Below are 23,809 nucleotides of genomic sequence, written 5' to 3' on the forward strand. Positions count from 1 at the left end.
TTGCCTAGATGGCTGTTTAGGCCCAAAGTATTTTTTTCTTGGAACTTAGAAAATAGTTTTGGAGAATCTTACAAAATCCTGGCAATTTTGCATGGAATTAAAAGTTTTATAGATGATTTTGACATTATATATAGGCCTACTTGAAGTCTAATTGAAATAAAAGAATTAATTACAACTTTTATCTTGATGAATATGATGGAATATTCTCACAAATGCTTTATAATATCAAAATATTTTGCTATTTATTGAAATCCATCTATTAAAATTGAAAATTGTCGACTTTTAACTCACAAATTGTGAAAAAACTTCTGATTTTAATGGCCAAGTCCAAACATATAAAATTAAATTTTATCTCAATTTTACCATATTTTTTCAAATTTTCTGTAGAAATATGTCTTAAAATGAACGTTTGGGTTGTTTAGACAAATATAATCTGGAATTTTGCTTTAAGAAGGCTTTAATTCTCAAAAAAGGTGAAAATTTGGTCAATCATTGTGGCCGGTTGTGTTATAAGTTATGTCGCCCATTTCCGTGACCTCAATAAACCAATCAGAGTAGAGGCAACTTTCCCGCCGTAATTATCCGACTATCAGCCCATACTGAATGCTCTCCGATTGTAAGTGGAATTTTCCCTTTTTTACGCGAATCTGGACCATAATTTTTACAATTTTTTACTTTTTTATGTGCCCTAGAACATACGGAATGCAAGATATTCTGAATAAATGCTGTACCATCGTTTTTTGAAGATTTTGCTTTGTTTTCCCTGAGTTTTTACTCTTGCCGCGTGGAGGCGTCGCAAATCCAAGATGGCTTCCCAAGATTAATTTTTTCCCTTTATTGAACAATTTGGGGACATTTTTATCATCTGATTTTTGATGATTCATCTTAAATAGGCCACATTTCTTTCTTGACTGTTTTCCCTCTTTAAAATGTATTTTTGAAAGATGTGTATGATGTAGCAGCAATATAAAATGGAATATTTTGGTCAATTTGTGAAACTTGAAATGAAAAATGAATAGGTTGGCTTCTTTTCTATCAGGTCCATGTAACTGACAATAGGCCAACATTTTGTTGAACTAAAGTTTATAAAGCACTGATCTATGATTTACATCTTTTTCTGTCATTGAAAAAGAATACACTTGAAGCCCTGGTCTTGTCTCTATTTGGATTTTCAATTTTTTAAAGGATTTGGGACAGTGGGGTTTTAAACTTAAAGAGAAGGTAGCCATAGACAATGTCAATACTGGGCATAGCTTTGAATTAGTTTAAAAGTAGCAAATCTTGAGCAACTATAAGACTCTAGATTGCTCTGGAATTAAAGGTAGGCATTAACATAAAATAACATATGTGTCAAACAGATGCGATTAGGAAGAGACCGAGAATCGTGCAATTTTTGCTATGTCTAATGATGTGCTTTATTTGCTTGAGTAAATATTTTAGCCATGCTTGCATGCTTCTTTTCATGCGGTATATTTGTAATTCACGGTAAAAGTAGGGTGTACCTATCCTTTTGAATAAAAGAAGCCTACTTATATATTTGAGCAAAAATAATGAAATACATTGTTGATTCAGTTTTAATCTATAAAAAAAGTCGTAATGGACAGAAGTTTGCTTTTTTGGGGCGTTTATTTTTATTCTTCGTATCTAATTCAATTCTTATTTTGTTGTTGAAAGTCCATGGTTGAGAGTAACAAATCATTATCTGACTATAGAGTCCTGCAAAGTGAACATATTTTATTTTTCTGAAGTTTGTAGCTGGTGTTGATTTGTGTAACTATTAGATTCAGTTGATTTTAAATAAGGTGCAAATAAGCAGCGAACATGAACTGCTTATCTTTCTTAATTTGTTTCAAGGCATTATACAATCCATAGAAATGTAATTTCAGAGTAAAAATGGAGAATAATTCAGCAGGAAATTTAACAAATGGAGATGGGTCTGCATTGGGTAGCGGTGACGGGCCGGCAGCCAGTCTGCCCTCTAGTGGAGTACATCATCATTTACCTCAGATACCCACTATGGATAAGGGAATAAAGAAAGCGTACAGTAAGGCTAAACAAATGACAGGTAAGTAATTTAGAAATGTATACAAGCGTTGTGATATTTAAGATTCAGTAAATTTTGATTTAACAGTGAGGTTTTGAATTAAATTTTTTGGAGAATCAGAATGTGTCCCCACCTTGGGACACTTCCCTGTGGTTGAAAACGTACGAGTTAATTCAGAGGAAAGAAACCTTTAAAAAGTAAAAATTAAAAGGGATTTAATTTTGAAGTTTGTTGACTATTTGTAGGTGCAGGGGATAAAGATAAGTTAGAGAATGTGACAGTGACCCATGTTGAAGGTACAGGAGCTGTTTTAAAGATATCAGAAACAGACATGGACGTTGAGAACCTTCTAGATCAAGTTGAAGCAGACGCAGGTGAATCGAAATTAAATGGAGACTCGAAACCAGAAGAGAAATCCCCAGAGGAAAAAGTTGAAGTGAAGACGGAATTGACTGTTCCTAAAAAACGAGGTCGGAAGTCGAAAGATGCTGCCGACAGTTCAGATTATACTCCATCACAGTCAGTTGTCTCCCCTTCTCCAGATAATCAAGAACAGCGTGTCAAAAGAGTCGTGAAGCGAAAAGTTCTCAAATCAGAATTCCAAGAAACTGAAAAATCACCAAAAGAAGTAAAAGTCCAGGCAAAAGCATCTCCTATTGTAGCTTCTCCAGAAATTGAGGCTAAGAAACCAGCTAAATATGCAATGGGTGATATGTTGTGGGGGAAAGTTGGGGGTCATCCATGGTGGCCTTGTATGGTGTCTGAATGTCCTTATACTTTCCAGTTTACTAAGCTCTCTGGTAAGATATTCATCAACAGACTTTTTTGTGTCCTTGTGCGAAATAGCAAAAATTTGGATCTTAGACATTGCTCATTGATAAATCTACTTTTCAAACCTGAAATAGGTTAGAAGAAGAAACAATAGTTGTGTAACGTGTATACCAAGGATATGCAGGATAAGAATTATGGAATAGGCCTTATTCTCAAAAAGTTAATGTTAGATGGTATTAGTTTTCCGACTTCTGATTGGTCTTTTAAAGTCAATTTGAAAAATCTATTTTAAAGTTAGTTTTATTATCCAATCGAATTAAAGTATATCCAATCAAATTACTTTAATTCTGCTTTTATCTGAGTTAAGTTTTTGAGTAAAAAACCTTGTATATTATATGTATTTGGTTTGATCAAACTATTCAATGAATTATAAAATCTTGGATATATTTAGGTACAGAAAAGTAGGACGTAAAACTTCATTTCATTTGTATATTTTCAGGTAGTCGAATGACCAGGATGTATCATGTACAATATTTTGGTAATGAAGGCGAGCGAGGTTGGATTACGGAGTCCTCTACCATTCCATTTAAAGGCCTGAAGGAATTCTTGGATCATGCCGACGAACAGATCCAAACTGCGTCTAAAAAATTAAAACCAAAAGTTGTACAATCATTTAAAATCCAGCCAACGCGTAAATGTGCTTGGGACATAGGCGTAGCTCAAGCTACGGAGGCCTTTAACTTTGATATCAAAGAAAGACAAGAGAAATATACCTTTGTGTATGATTTAAAACAAAACTTTACCACAGTGAAATCTAAAGACACTCCCGGAACTCCTCCAAAAAAACGTGGACGGAAACGAAAAGTTGAAAGTGACGAAACATCTCCCTCGTCAGTGGATGAACCTAACACACCGGTGGAACAGAATTCAAAACGACAGAAGTTAGATTCCAGAGAAGAGGACAAATCAGATGATAGTCTAGTCAAAGCGTTATTTACGCGCCCTAAAACTGTGAAATACGAAGCCTCATTCGATACGTTTTATAATAAACATGAGGAGAGCGTGTTGGATGAGCATCCTGATTGGTCAGGGGACGAGGTCCGAGAACATCTCAGTCAACAATGGAGTATTATGACAGACAAACAGAAGGCTAGATATAAAACTAAATTTACAGTAGATTCTGATACTCCAAGTTCACCAGGTATGTATTGTTGACGTTGTTGTGTTAGTTTTTCTGACTTTTAAAATTTGTTAAATGCTTAGGTGGTTAGAGAGAAAGTAGAACAAAAAAAAAATTACCATGGATAAATTCAAAAAGATAGTGTCGACTTTGACTGATCTTTCCCAGAATATCCATATTCATATACAGTTTATCAACTAGAACCAACAGAGATTAGAATCCTTGACCCAGTTATAAAGGGTTTTCCAGTATTTAATCCTGTTATATAATGCTGCCTTCCAGCTGGATTTTGGCCAAATCTATTTGGCTTTGATCTTTCCCAGAATATCCACACACATTTACATGTATTGTGATCTGTTGTAGGTAAAAGGTCTCCAAGAGTAAGTAAACCATCCATAAAGAAATTAGAAGCTGATGAAGATAAAAAGGGTCAGCAGAATGTAAACCCTAAATCTACAGGCACTAGAAAGGTAGGTTAATTTATTTAGTTAGGAAAATAAGGGTAACTTTAAGCAAAGATACTCTCTTGTTAAAATATTTTCAGTTAAGACTTCTCACAAAAGAAGGGTTTTTGTGAATCATTAAAACTTAAAATGATTGAATTTCAGTCTCGAAGACAAAGTGAAATGAAATCTGATGGTGAAGAAGAAGTTGCTATGGAAACTGATTCTGTTGAGACACCTATACCATCAGTAAGTGTGATGTATTTATTTGGTAGTATAGATAGAGAAAGGATGTAGAAAATGTTTAGGAAACTGAAAGATAATAACAATGAAAGGTTTTTCCAATTTTTTCATCATCAACCAATAACCGGTGAAGCAGTTTACAAATTTGATTAGACTCATGAGTCATGACTGTATGTGCCTAATATTCTGAGTCATTCCTGTTCCATTTCTGTCTAAATAAAAAGGTATTGCAATGTTTTGATTTTATTTGCAGGTTGAGGAACCAGAAAAGCAACAAAAACAGAAAAAATCAGAAAAGAAAGATACACCAAAACCTCCGAAAGAATCCACAAAACCACCTAAATCTAAATCGCGTAGATCTGAATCAGTGAGCTCGACTGCGACGCCAGAGGACGCCACAGAAGATACAGAATCGTCTGTGCCAGAAGGAAAAGAGAAGAAAAAATCGCGGAAATCTAAAAATTTGTTATCAGTTCCAGCCAATCATGATTCTGATTCAGGATCTGAAAAGTCTGAACCTAGGGTAAGTCACTTCACGACTTGCTTAAAAAATATAACTTGCGAAAACTTCAGTCACACTTGATTTGTCAATCACATTTCATTTTCTATCTGTTATTATCGATGTATCTAACTACAGAGTTTATTCAAGAAATTTGATCCTGGATTTCAGGGCTTTTTCTTGGACTTCGAGCAATGTAGTATAGCTGTATTAACCTGTTTGTCATACACCTTGATTTAATCCTATATTTTCAATAAGAATAAGTTAATTAGATTCTGAAAATTTACAGCAAATTATTGTTCCTTTATGTCTGAATGGAAACTATGATAAGTGACTGTCACAGCTTGTAATACTTGAAATTAACTTGTTTAATGTTTACAGCAAATTAGACTTACCCTTACATCTGCATGAAATTTGAGATTAAATTTTGTATTTGCAACTTTTAAATAATTAAATGTTATTTCTGTTACAGAATGATCTGAAATCACGAGTATTACAGAGTACGATAAAGTCAGGAGATGGGGAGTACGAACTAGATATATTTAAACTTCACGCTACTAGTAACGCTAAACGTGAAAATATCTGTGTTATATGTGAACAACCAGGACAATTATTAGAATGCCAAGGGGCGTGTCAGGGTCACTTCCATGCCAGCTGTTTAAAAGTCTCAGATTATCAGGAAGCAGAGTTTAAGTGTAATGAATGTGAAACCGGTAGGTCAATTTGAAATTTGCAGGAATTGTAAAGAAAGTTTTCTAAAGTATTTATGTGAATTGGGGACACTGATATCATTGATTTTCAATCAGTTCTTGTGTTTCTGACACATTCATTACCAGTTTTTGTGATATTGTGTCTTCCCCTTGAAAGATGTAGGCCAGTTATTCAAAGCATTGAAATAGTGATGTCATTGGCTTGGTTGTTTTTCCCTATCTGTTATAGCTAATCATATTTTGGAAGCCATGCTATTTTGTCCACAAGTTTTCTAATTCTGTTTTTGTCTGTTTCATGCGGAATAAATTCCCCATCTGTTCTAGGTAACCATACTTGATTGGAAACAATTCTTTGTATCTAAAAAGTTTTTTAATTCCCTTAATTGTCTATTCTAGGTAATCATACATGTTTTGGTTGTAAAGAAGCCAGTCCTGAAACAAGGAAATGTTCTGTATCATCCTGTGGTAAATTCTATCATGAATCATGTTTTAAGAAATATCCTCAGTCACGTATAGAAGGCAAATCATATTTCTGTCCTCTTCATACGTGTGCTACCTGTGCAGCAGATAATCCTAAAAATCCTAAAGCCACAAAAGGTATTATTTTGAATACTTTCAATTTGTACACATTGCTTTGAAAACTTTATGGAACAAAATGGTAGGGAAATGAGCCTCTGTTTATTGTACAATTGGCATGGCTAGTTTCTTTCCTGTATTAGCCTGTGTATGACCTACATAGTTGTAGTTCTAGGATTTATTGAAAGTGAATGGTTCAAGGGGATTCCACATGATAATGGCAAACAGCAGTTATTTATGACTAAAAACTTCAGGATAAAACAGCTTCTAAAGTAGTCTGTCTTCACATTTAACACAGTTATCAAATCTGTTTTGACAAATCTTAATGAATATTTTGAATAATTGCAGGTCGTTTATTGAGGTGTGTACGGTGTCCAGTAGCTTACCATGCTGGTGATTATTGTATAGCAGCTGGAGCTATCAATCTAGCAGGAAACCATATTGTCTGTAGTAAACATTTCCAACCCAATAAAACTCAGAGACATCATGCTCATGTTAACGTCAGCTGGTGTTTTCAATGTAGTAAAGGTAGGTATTTAATACTAATACCAAGAAATGTTGACCTTAAAAAAGATTTGAACGACATTAAGAGTACATATCATAAATACTAGACAATAATTATGGAAGATGTGTTTTATATTTTATTAGAGAAGTGAGCTTATTCCATAATATTGTCTGGTGATATCAAAAAACAGATTATTTGATGTATGTTATAAGACTTAAAAAGGGGTGCTATATTGACAAACATAAAGAAATATATAAAAATTAATAACCCTGTGGACCGTGAGTGGCATCACATATTATTTCAGTATCATCTTCTACCTCTAGCCTGATTTAATGGTATATGGAAATGAGATATTGTTTTGAATATAAGATTATAGATTGTTAATATACCAGATGTAGAACAAGATTATTGATATTGAATTGATTTCAGGAGGCACGTTACTATGTTGTGAATCATGTCCTGCTGCCTACCATCCTGAATGTTTGAAGTTATCTTTCCCTGAAGGAAGTTGGTATTGTCAGGATTGTTCAAGTGGTAAAAAACCTCTCTATGGAGACTTGATCTGGATTAAAATAGGCAATTATAGGTAGGTCATAATGATATAGTCTAGGGTGAGATATAAACTGTTTATTGCCCTGTTCTAATATATATCCTATCTGATATGATTAGGTTTAACTGACCTAATCAAAGATAGATAGAAGTCATCTTGGGCTCTGTTAAAATCGTTATCTCGTAATTTGATTATGATAAGGGTTTTTTTTTTATTTTTAAAGCTGGGACATCATTGATAATGACTCATTTATTGCATTTTTTGTTCAGCTTTGTATGAATTCTAAAAGTTACGACAAATTTAGCTTTTATAATGGCGAAATTCTCGAAACTATAAAATGGATTGGATGAACTCCCATTTAAAATCACATTTAATGTGTTGGTAGGGCAAGTTTTGTTAGAACAGTTAAAATAAGAGAGCATGAATAAAGTTGGCTTGTGTTTGCAAGGTTTTTGTCTTCACTTGGAAATCCTCTTGGCAATACAATTTAACAGTATATCTTAATACTATCTGCAAATTAATCATATCATCCTTCAATATATCATCATGTTTCAGATGGTGGCCGGGAGAAATTTGTCATCCTCGAAATGTTCCATTAAATATCCAGGAGAAAACACATCAAGTTGGAGAATTTCCAGTCCGGTTCTTTGGTTCACATGATTTTTACTGGACACATCAAGGAAGGTAAGTTAATGTGTAAATTAAGAATTTTGTGAAATTAAAATGATTTAAATATTCTGAGGCAATATGATTAAAAACTCTCAACAGATGATATTTTAGACAGTGTCCATAGAAACTGTTAAAGAATTGAAATATGAAATTATAATCTATATTTTCAGGGTGTTTCTGTTTCAAGAAGGCGATAAAGGCAGTCGAGATCAGAGTGAGGCTAAAGGACTCGCTAAAATATTTGGAAAAGGTATTGTGCAACCTTTAAATCTTTTGAATCTTGAGAAAATGCTAGTGAATTTCTGAAGCTGTTCTCTAATGATTACTTTGTATCAGATACTGTATTGGATCAGCTATTTCACAGCTGCATTAATTGATGATAAATTGTGGCCACATCTCAAATTAAAATTAGACCTGTCGGCAAGCGAGGTTGCTAATTTTCGACTGGCTGAGGGGTTGCATCAGCTGGCTACTGCCACTGGCCCTTGAAGTTCTATATCGTCAACATACATAAAAAAGAGAAGGCTTCCAATGGCATAAAGACTGAGTTGAAAGGATTCATTTGAGCCTGAGGATATATAAGTTTATCTTTATATTTCAGGTGTAATAGAGGCTACAGAAGCTTTTAAAATATGGCAGGCAGCTAAAGCAAATAAAGAACAGTTAGAGAAAGAAAATAATTCTAAAAAACCAGCACCTTTTAAATTTGTCAAGGTAAGATTACAGAACTAGTGAGAATGCTGCTTCATTGTAAAACAATGTAGGTACTTGATCAAGTACAGATCAGTTTACTTTGACCATTAAATCACAAGTTACTCTCATCATCTTCTATATATCTTTTTGTATTTTAATCCATTTTCATGAAACATAGTAAAAGTTCTCATGGACATGTCTTTAATCAGCATTCCATCCTTTCATTTTGACAAGTATACTTAAGGGAAACCTACAAATTTAGCCATTCAAAAATCTCATGAGTCTGTTGAAATCCTGACTGAATCAGACCATCATTGATATTTTCAGACAAATATGCCAAAAAGAAAAATATATAGTTGTAACCAATCAAAATATATTTTGTTAGTTTAAAGCTTGATTGAATCAGACTATGTAATTTATAATTTCAGACTAATATACCAATAGGTAATGTACAGATTAATAAAGCTGATTTATCAGAGATTCCGAGGTGTGAATGTAAACCAGATCAAGATAATCCCTGTAGTAATGATTCAGATTGTTTAAATCGTATGTTAATGTATGAATGTCATCCACAAACCTGTCCTGCAGCCGAGAAATGTCAGAATCAACGTTTTACGAAGCGAGAATACCCCAACTCAGAAGCCTTGAAGACTCCAAGTAGAGGCTGGGGACTTTATACTAAAGTTGATGTCAAAAAGGTAAGTTAATATCTCCAAAACCAGTTTGTAATTGTAAATAGGTACTGGCCTGAAGTAAGTTAGTTACCAACCCATACATGTCAGAAATAAGAAAAATTTCCTTCGTAACCTGTAGTTACCTGTCCTTATTGGCTCAATCAGAAATGGGTGCCTAGTGTTAGGTTACTTAGGGTTGTACATGATAAATTTCTGTCACTGTAGGCCTACCTTTAGCTTAGTAAAAGTTTGAAGTCAAGAAACATAGTTACTGTGTGAGTTTGTAAATGAAAGCCTAATTGCCTAGATTTTGGCTGTTTAGGATGTGCATCATAAATACCTATAGAAGGGCCAGTTTCCCTCATTGCACAATGCACTCTAACGAATGTAAATGAATGTTTAACAGGGCCAGTTTGTAAATGAGTATGTAGGAGATCTGGTAGATGAGGATGAATGTAGAAGAAGAATCAAACAGGCTCATGAAGATAATATCACTAATTTCTATATGTTAACTCTTGATAAAAACAGGTTGGTTGGTGGTCTTTCTTTCTAATCACAAACATCTCGTGGTTACTGTTATCTTCACAATGTCAAGCTATAACAAACATATACCTTGACTGCAATAGCCACTATTCTAGCATCAAACGATTTGATTAGATTTTAAGCCAGCGAATACAGCCAATCAGAAACCCTTAACTTAAAGACTTGAACATTATGACTTCTGGTTCCAGACTTTCTGTCAATGCCTCTGATTGGCTGTATTCGCTAGCATACAATCCAATCAAATCGCTGATAACAAACTTCCGTGATACAAGAAAGGTGGCTATTGTTGTCAAGGTAACGAGTACGAAGTCTGTAATAGCTTGACATTGTGAAGATGGGTTCCTTGGCACAAAACGTAGTCTGAAGCCAGTTACACAAACACTTAAAACGAAGATACATTTGAAATTCCAAACTTCAAACAATAAACTTCCCTGCAAAATGTATATACGTTTATATTTTAGCATATAGATTTTGACATAGTAAATCTCGTACCAATACCTTCAACTCAGCTTTGAGTTAGATTTAACTTCAATATTTTGTATTTATAGAGTAATAGATGCAGGACCAAAAGGGAATTTATCTCGATTTATGAATCATTCATGTCAACCGAACTGTGAGACTCAGAAATGGATGGTAAACGGTGATGTTAGAGTTGGTTTGTTTGCTCTCAATGATATCTCTGCAGGTAAATTTAAATTGTCATTCAATTTTCACAATAAATACTTTTCTGAAGCCAGATTTGCATATATTAACTTTGTATTTAGAAATAAAAATGAAATGAATGGAATGGAGTTTTATGTCCTACTTTTCTGCACCATGTGAATTAATGAAGACAGGACTTCGTATTCAGGAATGAAACTTTTATATTCCTTTATCAAAGTTTTTCATAATTGTCTGTCACAAAAAACATGTTAGTTTTAGTAAATGATAAGTGTTAAAAAGTTGCAAAGAAATGGATGATTTAAGTTAAAAATTCTGCTGAAAATCGAAAAGTTATAAGATCCATTGGGATCAAACAACGTTTAATTATTCATAGTTTGTGTAAACTTATAAACTTGTATAAATTCTCTCATGGGATATCTTTCTATTTCACCAGGTTCTGAATTAACGTTCAACTATAACCTAGAATGTCTTGGAAATGAAAAAACAGTGTGTGCTTGTGGAGCTTTTAACTGTAGTGGATTTTTAGGGGTTAGACCCAAGGTAAGCTGTGAAATATTTGATAATTGAGATTTCAAACAATTAAATCAGAAATATAACGAATTGAGAAAATAACTTTCAATGCAGTCAATATTATTATCACTTTGAACTCTGAGTGTAAATGTAATAAACCGTCATATACCCTGAACTCCAAGTAAAATAAGATAACGTTAATTTATTGTGACGTCACTTAATAAAGGCCAGTTTACTGCCTGCTTTGGTATATATTCTGTAATTATGTAGCCGGTAAATTGGGCGCTTTCTCTTTGATTTCAGTCGGCAGCAGCTATAGCGAATGCTACCTTATAAATCTATATAGAATTTTGATTACCTTTCTCTTTGATTTCAGTCGGCAGCAGCTATAGCGAATGCTACCTTATAAATCTATATAGAATTTTGATAACCTTTCTCTTTGATTTCAGTCGGCAGCAGCTATAGCGAATGCTACCTTATAAATCTATATAGAATTTTGATAACCTTTCTCTTTGATTTCAGTCGGCAGCAGCTATAGCGAATGCTACCTTATGAATCTATATAGAATTTTGATTACCTTTCTCTGTGATTTCAGTCGGCAGCAGCTATAGCGAATGCTACCCTATAAATCTATATAGAATTTTGATAACCTTTCTCTTTGATTTCAGTCGGCAGCAGCTATAGCGAATGCTACCTTATAAATCTATATAGAATTTTGATTACCTTTCTCTTTGATTTCAGTCGGTAGCAGCTATAGCGAATGCTACCTTATGAATCTATATAGAATTTTGATTACCTTTCTCTGTGATTTCAGTCGGCAGCAGCTATAGCGAATGCTACCCTATAAATCTATATAGAATTTTGATAACCTTTCTCTTTGATTTCAGTCGGCAGCAGCTATAGCGAATGCTACCTTATAAATCTATATAGAATTTTGATTACCTTTCTCTTTGATTTCAGTCGGCAGCAGCTATAGCGAATGCTACCTTATAAATCTATATAGAATTTTGATAACCTTTCTCTTTGATTTCAGTCGGCAGCAGCTATAGCGAATGCTACCCTATAAATCTATATAGAATTTTGATAACCTTTCTCTTTGATTTCAGTCGGCAGCAGCTATAGCGAATGCTACCCTATAAATCTATATAGAATTTTGATTACCTTTCTCTTTGATTTCAGTCGGCAGCAGCTATAGCGAATGCTACCTTATAAATCTATATAGAATTTTGATAACCTTTCTCTTTGATTTCAGTCGGCAGCAGCTATAGCGAATGCTACCCTATAAATCTATATAGAATTTTGATAACCTTTCTCTTTGATTTCAGTCGGCAGCAGCTATAGCGAATGCTAATAGAGTAAAAGATGGGAACAAGAAAAAGAAACGTAAAAAGAAGATAGATATAAAGAAAGAACATGATGATGATTGTTTCCGATGTGAAGAAGGGGGAGAACTAGTGATGTGTGATCATAACACGTGTCCTAAAGTTTATCATCTACAATGTTTAAATCTTACTAAACCTCCTACAGGTATAGACTCATTACTTTAATAGCTTGTCTTAAATAGACCAGTTGTCTACAGATCGCACAGTGTGTGTTTCCGAGTTCCAACAGTAGTCTACATATATCGCACAGAGTGTCTCCGAGTTCCAACAGTAAGCCAGTTGTCTACATATCACACAATGTGAAACTCAGAGTACCAACATGTTTCACGTTTGCTTCTATTTTCTACTGAATCGATTATCCCATACCATCCCAGACACTGTGCCTCGTCTTTTCGTGACTGAAGGGTATTAACACATTTCTGTCTTTCAGTATCGTATTACATCGACTAATAATTTTAAATACATTTCTAACATTCAAAAGAATTATTTGGCCTTCTGCTTCCTATAGGTCCATATACTTTACTGTGTATAGAATATTTTTCTTGTGTATAATTTGTGACATAAAGAATTAATCTTCGCTCAAAAATGCTAAGCCACTATCTTGTAGATGTTGTCAGGACAAAAGGATGTGATCATCTCCTATCAGGAAATCATAACCCATTAGCAGATTACTAAAAGTACATTCAATATGAATAATGTATATTATTTCTATATATTATTTCTGTATATTATAGGTAAATGGCTGTGTCCCTGGCACCATTGTGATGATTGTGGTAAAGCTGCTGTTAAACGATGTTCTAAATGTCCCAATTCATATTGTTCTAAACATATCAAAGGCAATATATTTGATGTAGAAGGAACATTGTATTGTCATGACCATGATAACATCTTATCCACCTTCGCACCATCAAAAATAAAAACACCCAGTGGTAAAATAAAGGAGGAACCAAGCAGTAACGAATCGAGTAAAGCCTCTACGCCATTATCTGATACAGTGGAAGATAACGAAGACAATCAAGATTCCGCGGAGGAGAAAGGCGTGGTAGATAATAATGACAATAATAATAAAAGTTCCAATGGAAATGTTGAACTCGATACGAGTGCCAAGGCAATCAATTTTAAAACTGTGAAAAAAATCTTAACATCGGGAATTAAAACTGAGGAGAAGAATAATTCTAATTTAGGAAACCAGTCCCCCTCCACGGATGCGTTATTTCCAAAAAATTCTGAAAATTTATCAAATAAGAATCTTTCTACCTCTAAATTAGAACCTCGTGCTGGAAATCGTAGCCCAGCGTTAAATAAGGGGTCACCGAAAGTTGAACCAGCCGCTGTCAGACAGCGAGGACGACCCTGTAAAACCAAAGCAAAGATGATTGCCAACATGAAACAAGAAGCAGCTAGAATGATGGAAAATAAACCATTGACTCCACCCCAGAATTTACCCATGGAGGAACTGAAAGTAGCACCCATGTTTGATGATTCTGATGATGGTGAAACTGATTTAGTGATTGATATACCACAGTTCTAGAATAGATTGCGTGCCAGAATTCTGTAATATTTCTAAGGGGTGAGGTCAATGTTACCCAGTGTAAGATAAGATAGGATCTCTTTTTATTTCCCGTATGGAAGGAAGAGAATAAGAAACTGGAATTGGTTGGTGCACCTCAGTTTTAAAACCGATTTGGAATCCCCCCTCAAATGGAAAAGAGTAAAAATTGACGTGTCGAGTTAACACTAAGATAGAATTGGTCGGTGTAAAAAAATTTGTTCTGAAGGATCAGAACTGAGGGTACAAAGTTGAATTCAGGGTTTATAAGGGCTTTAATTTGAGATTGCTATGGTAATGACTGTAAAAGACAGACAGGCAAATTTGAAATTCCGTGTGTGAAATGACTGCTTTGAAAATTATGCAAGGGTACAAACCCTCGTCATCTGTTGGTTAAAATATGTGTAAGAAATATTGTTAATATTGCAATTTGCTGAAGTGCTTTTAGTTTGACAGTGGTGGGAACAAACTGTATTTTTATACCCCATTATGTGAAGCCATACTAAAAGAACCTGGGCACGAAAAAATTAAACTGAAAATATATTTTTCAGAACGGTACAAGAATCTCCACATTGTAAAAAATAAGAATCATGAACAAAATATGGTGGCCATATATTATCTGTAAATAAGTCCTATTTTATGTAACTTTAGCGCTGTTTTAAGACTATTATGTCTAATGTGTGTACAAACTGTATGGATTTCTTGGACGCTGAAAAGGCATGCATTTATATTTCAAATTGGGTGATTCAAATATCAAGCATTTTGTAGGGTAACATTTAAAAATTCTTTGCATCGTATTTTGACATGTTCCTTGTTGCACTAAAGTCTGGAATTTTTTTTTTTTTTGTTGGAACATGTTTATTAGCACTTTAAATACAAAATGTGAAAAACAAGCACATGAGTGATTTATTCGTGAGCTGTTTTTTTTGGTTGGATCTCTCTAGAGCTGCAATGATTCACTGATGAATCGATGAACCGCCATTCTTTCCTTCTTATCGATGCATTGCGTTGGATAAAAATAATTGTGATGTATGGGTATGATTAATTTTTATCTCCCTTTAATAATAAATGACACAGAATCCTTGTGTGTAAAAGAAATTGTGTCATTTTCCAAGTATGACTTTCACATCAAAATTTGTAAAAATTCATTTCTAACTCAAAAAAATTACAAATTTTTTCACAATTCCTTACTTCTAAATGTTCTCAAGTGCTTAATAGTGACAAACTTGTAATTTTACAATTTCTGCTATTTTTCCCCCTCCCTTCTCTAATAAACGCATCGCGATAATTATAGCAATAAATCGTATCGTTGGATGAGTATCGTATCGTGTATTCAGGAATCGTTGCAGCCCTAGATCTCTTAGTTCTTGTTTAAATCATCAATCGTACTTCAATTTATTAATTGTGTTATTTGATTGGTTAATCATTCTCATTAATATTCATATAAATAATCTTTCTCATTATTCTCAATATCATTTTATGCATTTGAATTCAAAATTTAGTGTATATTTTGTACAAATAAATTTAAAAATTGAGAAAGCGTTTCACATTTCTGTAATGACGCCTGTTGCCAAAAACATAATTTGAAGTCTGTCCTTAAATGTTATCGACCAATTTAAATTTATACAGTTAATGGCACCCACTCTCCCTTGCGTTTCACCTTTGTACTATAATTAGTTTCGATATATGATTTAGATTACGGATTAACAGTTACTTTTACATAGATATCGGGGTTTCTGGATTATCATCAACCGGATAACGCGGCTCCATGTATTGTTTAAAATTCAACGAGTAAGATGTATTGATGTAGAGGTATTTCAATACACATATTAAGATATAAAACACAAAAAACTAATCACTTGGTCCAATTTATAAGTCATAGTACACAAGTCTACAAATAGCCAATATGGGTCATTGTGAGGTTCTATAACCCAGTCAGTTAGACCGTTGGTTCTTTACATGAAGTCATTTGCTTGGATAGGTTATGCAAATGGTGGCTGTGTGTTCTGATGACCTTGAATAAGTCATCATCACTCATTCCAGTCGTTTCAGCTGTAAATGGGTACGGATAATCCGGAAAAGATCAATGCCAAGGGGTTTAGCCAAGGACTGGCTCGTAGGATCGTTAATTGTAAACTTGTAAAATATAGTTGTTTCTTTCTTTCATTCAAGAGATTTCAATCCCAGCTGTCTGTTGAAAAAGTAAATTTTTTCATCTAAAGAGTATATGGTTACAAATAATGTACTGGACAACTCATTCTTTTGCAGAAAATCTTTTTTTCTCTAAATGAACTGAAACTAAAAGTTGCCAGTTTTTAAAAATCACTTGTTGAAGCTTGTATCACTAGATGCTATCAGTTCTATAACAAATACTGTATAAAGATTACCTTGTATGTTGTTCTAATAATTCCATTTTAGAAAGTTATTTTATATTTTAAGACATTCTGTTACACCATTGTAAATAAGAAAATGTTTATTTAGAGTACAATTGATGGAGTTACATTTTCTACAGAATTAAAACAAATAGACAATATTTCTCTCTTTAATTTATTGGGGGCTCTAATGTCTGTAGTGAGTTAACCTTAGGGTCCACGCTTCTAGTCTGTGATATTTTGAGATGGTTCCCCTTTTATTCAATTCTTTGCAGTGATGCAGTCTTAAGAGGCCAATATGAAAAAGAGTGAAAATCTCGAGACGAATATCTCTCTTAATTTTATTGGGGGTCTATAAAGTCTCAGTGAGTTAAAATTATAGTCTTTGCTTTTAGCATGCAATATTCTGAGATAGTGTCATGCAATTATTTAATCCCAGTTTACCCCAGTGATATAGTTCAAGAGGTCAATATGGAAAAAGTATTTTTATATCAATAGTAGCTTTTGCGAAAGGGTGTCATAGAATGCTAACTTTAAGTGGAATTGCAAGAACCACAGATGTAAATTGACATGGTGCATATTGATACTAAAAATTCAGAAAATCTCTTTACAATCGTTTTAACCTCCCAACACACGTAGCATTTAGTCTCTTGCTGAACAAACTCATTTTTGCGAGACACACAAAATTATTGGAAATTGAAATTTTCCATCAATTGAGACTATGACCAGTAAAACATATTTTTGAGTTTATTTGTAATAAATATATTAACAATAACAACAAATAAGGCTCAGTTTCAAACTTCCACATCTTTCAACGATAGATCACATTAAAAAAACGGAGAAAAATTTATGGGATACTACTCTTTGTGTTCTCAACTGTGGAATCTTCATAAGAACAATCTCTCAGTAATCCAGGACCTGTATTCTTGAAACAATCCTAGCGCTATGATCGTTTCGAGAATACAGGTCCTGAAGTAGTATCACTAGTATACCATCAAACTGTGTTTTGTACCTCCAGTATACAATTTTAGACTAACAACATAAAATCCATTAGTTTCATTTTGTGTTTGAGAAGTGTAAGCACACCATTAGTAATTAATGAATATAGTATTTGCAAGGAAATCTCAATTTAAGGGTTTGGATTCACTCTGATAGAACAAACTATTTTAAAATCCATTATTGGAGTGTTAAACTGTTCTACAATATCAATTTAGCTGGATGTTTCCTTGTCATCTACCAATCCACCATTTGACTTTAAATAAGGGAATCAAAATGCTGAGCAATGTCACATTGACAAAATGTTTTGAACAAAATCTTGACTGACAGTCCAACATCAAGATGGCCACACCCTCTTCTTCACAATATATAACACAGTAGCGAAGAAAAAGACTAGAGCTAAGAAGATTAGAAGTTTGTCTGTTAAATCTCGTCTATCGTATTTTGTTAACAGTCTATGTGATGTCTGTATGTGGCCTCCCATGGCTTGAAATTCATCGTGGGTATCAGAAACTGTTTTAGAAGAAGAAACTGAAAAAAAAGGAGTTGTAATATAGCATTTCATTGATAACTTTTAAATGGGACATGTTTTAATGCAACTTCTTCCAGTACAGTGTACGGTGCAGAATAACCAATACAAACAAATATATATGAAGTGAACACATGCGGTACAGGTTAGGACAAGTGCATACAGGATTCGTTTCTTCTATTTTCTACTGTATAGATACTGGTAATCCCGCATCGAACACTTCGACTATGAAATCAAAAGCATCACCACTTGGTTGTATTTACTGAGTACTCGAAATTATGGCATCCAATTCGCAACAAATCTTACGATACAAATTTGTGGTAAGTGAGAAAACTTACATTTGGGAGTAAAATACACTTCTGACAAAAGTTGATGAGAAGATCTTTTGAGAAAAAAAATCTGACAATCAAATTTGTTGTTAATATTATTTTCTCAATGTAAAATTCTATACTTTGGATTAGTACTCAGAATAAGATTTTTTGTAGAATGGAAATCCCCAGAAATTGAAACCCATCGACAAAAAGAATACTCACTTAAAGTAGTATTAGTTTGTTCACTCTGTTTAACCTGTCCTACCATCATTCTGTTTAAATTCATTAAAGATTCTGTTATATTACTGGCTTTAGCTGCTAGTGTTTCTTTATTGCCTTTAGTTCTACAATACATACAACACATTTTATATAATATAAATGACAATATGCTGAAAAATATGAAATAAAATCGGTTGTCAGCCTTTTACACTTCAAGCAATGATGATGAAAAGATGTCTTATACTTAGTTCTACAATACACAAAAAACACTTTACAGTTGAATAAATAAAATCAGTTGGTTCCCTATTCATCTGCATTCAAATTTTTAACATGAAATTTTAAAACTGATCGTATTTCAAAGTTGTTCAACCTATAAAGATGTAATTCGTTGAGAAGGTTTCTTATATCAATGTTAATATGAGGATGAAATATTATGGTCTTAGCTTTGATTCTTTAAAAATAATCTTGAAATGAAAAGTGTTAGATTTTTTCTGAGCTATTCAATAACACATTAGTTTATATATTAATGTACAAACCTCTGACGTAACTCTGATCCACCATTGAACAAGTCCTGTTTATTCTGTTTATCAATCATCAACTGTGTTGTAATATTCGTCTGTCGTAGACATGTTATTGTGCTAAAAAAAAAAAAAATATTAGACTTTTTACAGGCATTATTCATTTTAATGAGCTAGATCAGAAAAACAGATTTATCAATAACAAGTTGTTCACTGTTAAAATAGCACTAAATGCATTAATTACAGAGCAATATCTGCCCTCTCTGCTCCCCCTTAGGCTCTACCACTGATTACAGCCTATAATTCACATGCATGGTGGGATACCGATATAGGCCTTACGTCATGACAAAGTTCTAAACATATAAAAAGTAAACATGAAATATTCAGATTGTAGTTGACTGTTCAGATTGTAGTTGACTGTTTCAATACTCACCTCATTAATTTCTGTTTGTGAGTGTCCACGTTTTTTAAAATGGCTTCTCTATCAGCATCTTTATCTTGTTCACGTCCCAAATCATCCAAATCCTGAAAAAGAATATGTTGTCAAAAAGGGTGCACGACACAACAACCACATGGGCTGGATACATATCTTGATCTTTCCATCAATATTTGACCAAAATGTGCAGATCCTCCAGAAATAAGTATTTAAATATAAATCAAAATATTGTCTTTAAGGTAGGAAATTTGGTACGATTCAAACCAACAAGTGAATCATCCAAATAATATTCAGATAACTGGTTCATAATATTCAATTTCTAGGCAACTTTTAAGATAAAATGAGATAACAAAACCCACTAAAAAACAATACATTATATTCAGATAACTGTTCAATACTTACGTTAATTTTATTCCGAAGTTTGTTTATCTTTTCTCGGACATCTTGATTTAATTCTTCCAACATTTCTGTTGTCTTGGCCACATCTCGAATATCCTTTAAAAACAAAAAATTGTCAATTTATCTGTACATTATGAAAAATCATTGATCTCTTCTAAAAGCCATCTACTCTCTGACTACATTGTCTCCAGAATTGAAATATTAGTTATAAATATTACTGAGAGTTTTTGTTTGTCTTTGGGTTGATGAAAATGTCAACCACTAGAAAGGTTATAATTTGTAAACATGATTTTACAAAGGGGAATTTTCAGTTGAAGTGAATTTTCTTGGAGAGGAGAAAAGTGTGTCTATTTCAAATGTAAAATCACTGAACCTTATATTTCTATGGACCCGCAGACATTCTAAGACAAATGGTATACCGTTGAAAATTTGATTTTTGAATGTTATGAACTGAGAGAAAAAAATTCAATTCAAAGCTCAATGTAGGCATAGAGTAGTTTGGGCTATATGAAATGACAATAAGGCTTCAGAATATATGCTATGTGTACATGTAAACAAACAAAACGGAACTCCTATATTTTAGAGTTGTCATGTCATTAGGCCATTTTCACGATCCATGATTTGTAGTGCCACGACCACAACCAGCCAATTGCAATGTAATAATCTTCAGGGGAAAGTTTAAGAAACTCATTATCTTCAGGTTTTATATACAAAGATTGGGAAGTAAGATATACAGCCTGTTCCAACATGAAATCATGTCTATGCACAACAAGGCTTAATGAGTTGTCTCCCCTCTTCAATATAACTGCCTCACTGAATCGGCGTCAAATCAACAGATTATTGACAATGTCCAGGCTACCAACCGGCCGATTATCACAAAACATTTGAAAAATCAAAGAATTGAATTCATATTGCCTGGTGAGGCCCTTACTTGAATCAAGGCCTTAGCCTCCAGGTCTAATTTCACAATTTCTTGAAGGCAAAGTCTGACGTGGATATCTTCCGCCGCCATGTTTACAAATTTGTTAGTGCAGTTGTCGTAAAACTATTTAAATGATTTTTTCTGGTGCGTTGTTTTGAAGAAATTGAATGTTTTGGTAACACAAAGAGTGCAAAAGAAATGTAACGATTAATTTTGTGTCATTCAGATGGTGTAACGTCTTAATATGTCGACTTTTGGATTTGTCGCACTTAAATTACTATTTTTGGCAGGGAAATTCCTTACTTCCGGCTTTCCCAATCCACGTCGGCTTAGCTGTCAAAATTCATAAGAAAAAGATTATGAGCTGAAAGAGGGATTGATTAAACACCAATTAGCACTATTTCTATTATCATCCATTTCTCACTACATCCTGGATTCTAACAATTCATTCATGGCGAGGTATGTAGCTTTTTGTGTTTGTTTTTGTCGATTTTTAGGTCTGAAAGAATGTCAAATTTGAAAGAAAAGTTGAATTATTGAAATGAATGAAAACACTGTCTGTAGACACACCCTGTCCAAATTGTAAAGGACATAGCTCACACCTTTTGTAAAAAGTTTTCAAAGGCCTTAAAGGAAAACAAAATAGAAAATATCATTAAATGGACAGATGCACTATACCTTAGTCTCAGAAATGGAAATCTTTTATTAGCAAAGCCAACCAGTAATAGAGTTCACAGCTCATTCTCAGAATTTGAGCCTTCAAATCCATGTGTGTCCAGAATTATTCGCGTTTGGAAGTAATAAAGACGAGTTTTGGTTTCTTGAGACACTGCCATATGTAGAAAGACATCAATAGAAATAGGAAAAGAAATTCCTAGTTTGAGACTGAAGGCTATTTACATACATTCACGACTCAAATCAACCCAATCTGGTTCATTTGTCCCTTTAATGTAAATGAAATTGTCATGGGAATTTCGTGGAAAATGAGAAACCAAGGTAGACCAATGAAAAGCGAGAAAGAGCATGAGAGGGAGGGAAAGAAGATAAGTGAACTGTGGAACAGTGTTTGTTAGTAAAACGGTGATGAAAACTTGGGTAAAACTAAACAATATCAACCTAAAATATAGCTCCATTACATTGTTCTGGGAAAATAAAACTAGAACATACATGGTAAAATATCCTGGGACAGAAGTAGGGTATGAGCAGTTCTGATTTTTGTGCTACTTGCATTTTCAATATGCCACATGTTTCACTCAGAGAATTTTGTGGTGTCTGTGTTTTATTCTATCAAATTTAATCAGTAATTGTATTCCATTAGAGATATCTTTATATAGTGAAATATTGTTTATTGTCCTGGTATATAGCAATGCACTTCAGTGGCCATTGGCTAATACCTGTTCAAAATGTCTTATATTTTTAATTTTTAGTATATAAAACTTGACAAAACGATTAAATTAATTTTTTATGAAGTGAATTTATGTTCATTACTAAGAAATGTTCACTTTATTAGAAAGAAATGTTTCAAGTTTGATTAATTCTGACAACACGGCTGCTCTGCGTAGTCATTATGTATGATATTTTTTGTTCTTTGACTATTCTAATTAGTCCCGTCTTCATTAGTCCACATGGTCCAGAAAAATAGGACGTAAAACTCATTTATTTCATTTCATAATTAGTCCATAAGGAAGAAATAATAACATAAACAATAGTCTGTATTATGGGACGAACCATGGTAACTACCTAATTAGGGCATTGTAAAGCACCTAGAGGCTAATTAGTAATTAGGACTGTCTCATTAAAGCCATTGTTACAGTGTCAATATATCTTTTGTAAAATGTATCTATAATAGATTTACATAGCTTGTCTTATGTACAGACTTGAAAAAATGCTGGAATCTTCTTAATTAACTTATTTCTTGAAATTCAATTTTTTTACCAACAAAATGTTTAAAATAATTAAAAAAAATAATAGTCTTAAAGCATCTGTATTTATTAGTAGACCAAAGCACAGGTTGAACAAATAAGTAGATATATATTTTATAGATAGGTAAATAGATAAGATAAAAAAACATAGCATTAAATTACAAATACAAACAAAGGGATTATTGAAATAATAAATATATAATCTTAATACCAGTGATATTGTCTGTATGATAGTTGACATTGTTAACTGAGAAACCAAAACTGATTGCAGAGTTCTATCAGGTGTTAAGCTGCCAGTCAACATGATCCACCATGTTTGTGACATCTTGATTATTTATGGTAATCTACATATTTTTTTGATAGTTTTCATGAAATATTAATAGTCTTTGAATAATTAGATTTTCTCGAATTTGATTGCTCTGAAGATCCAATATGATTTCAGCAATAATGGGAAAACTCATCAAATTTTGATGGAAAGGTCCCACTTTGATGCAAATCAACTACCGTACTGTTATTGAAAGATGTAACCTTTGCAGTAGCATGCATTTTATAAATCCTTTAGATGTCAGACTGTATTCATGCAATTAAATGAAGATGTGCTTTCAATTGCTAATATAATATATAACAAAACAAACTCAAACTTTCATTCATTAGGTAGTTAAAAAAAACATTACTATTCACTGTGACTGTAAAAAGTTGAAGTTGAAGATTTGCCTGATGCTTTTCAGAAACAATGCTTTAGAATTTTTGATGGCAAGTATGATATATAACAAATCAAACTCAAAAATTTTCATTCATAAGTTAAAAATAAAATTAAACTAAACAGTGTAAAAACTGTAAAATTTTAAAAAGTTATGAATTTACTTTTTAATATATATAATAGATAATCAAATAAAAAATAAATTTTTCTGAATTATCTTTGATCAAATTTTACATATAATAAAACAGATGACATATGAGACTACACAAAGAAACTGTTTA

At 33.1% G+C, this 23,809-nt stretch overlaps 3 protein-coding genes across 3 annotated transcripts; 2 read left to right on the forward strand and 1 right to left on the reverse strand.

The window, feature by feature from the left end:
• Positions 1-578: 578 nt before the first annotated feature.
• LOTGIDRAFT_218015 (hypothetical protein) lies at positions 579-2,844 on the forward strand (the record flags this gene model as incomplete). The annotated part of the gene is made up of 4 exons (XM_009060743.1): positions 579-616; positions 1,186-1,321; positions 1,887-2,065; positions 2,296-2,844. Coding segments are annotated over exons 3-4 (720 nt in total), but the record flags the coding sequence as incomplete, so codon positions are not given.
• LOTGIDRAFT_192045 (hypothetical protein) lies at positions 2,739-13,538 on the forward strand (the record flags this gene model as incomplete). Its single annotated transcript, XM_009060744.1, has 17 exons — positions 2,739-2,844; positions 3,315-4,016; positions 4,407-4,465; positions 4,935-5,208; positions 5,672-5,893; positions 6,287-6,487; positions 6,815-6,994; positions 7,401-7,557; positions 8,077-8,205; positions 8,361-8,440; positions 8,801-8,904; positions 9,312-9,581; positions 9,964-10,085; positions 10,649-10,785; positions 11,197-11,310; positions 12,609-12,800; positions 13,390-13,538. Coding segments are annotated over exons 1-17 (3,189 nt in total), but the record flags the coding sequence as incomplete, so codon positions are not given.
• A 4,279-nt stretch (positions 13,539-17,817) lies between these two features.
• LOTGIDRAFT_218017 (hypothetical protein) lies at positions 17,818-20,996 on the reverse strand (the record flags this gene model as incomplete). Its single annotated transcript, XM_009060745.1, has 6 exons — positions 17,818-18,103; positions 18,635-18,756; positions 19,168-19,269; positions 19,583-19,674; positions 19,988-20,080; positions 20,916-20,996. The coding sequence occupies 6 exons, from the start codon at positions 20,994-20,996 to the stop codon at positions 17,910-17,912; spliced, it is 684 nt and encodes a 227-aa protein (XP_009058993.1). The 3' UTR covers positions 17,818-17,909.
• Between the last annotated feature and the right edge of the window lie 2,813 nt (positions 20,997-23,809).

This window comes from Lottia gigantea (assembly GCF_000327385.1).
Source record: "Lottia gigantea unplaced genomic scaffold LOTGIsca_44, whole genome shotgun sequence".
NCBI classification, from domain to species: domain Eukaryota; kingdom Metazoa; phylum Mollusca; class Gastropoda; family Lottiidae; genus Lottia; species Lottia gigantea.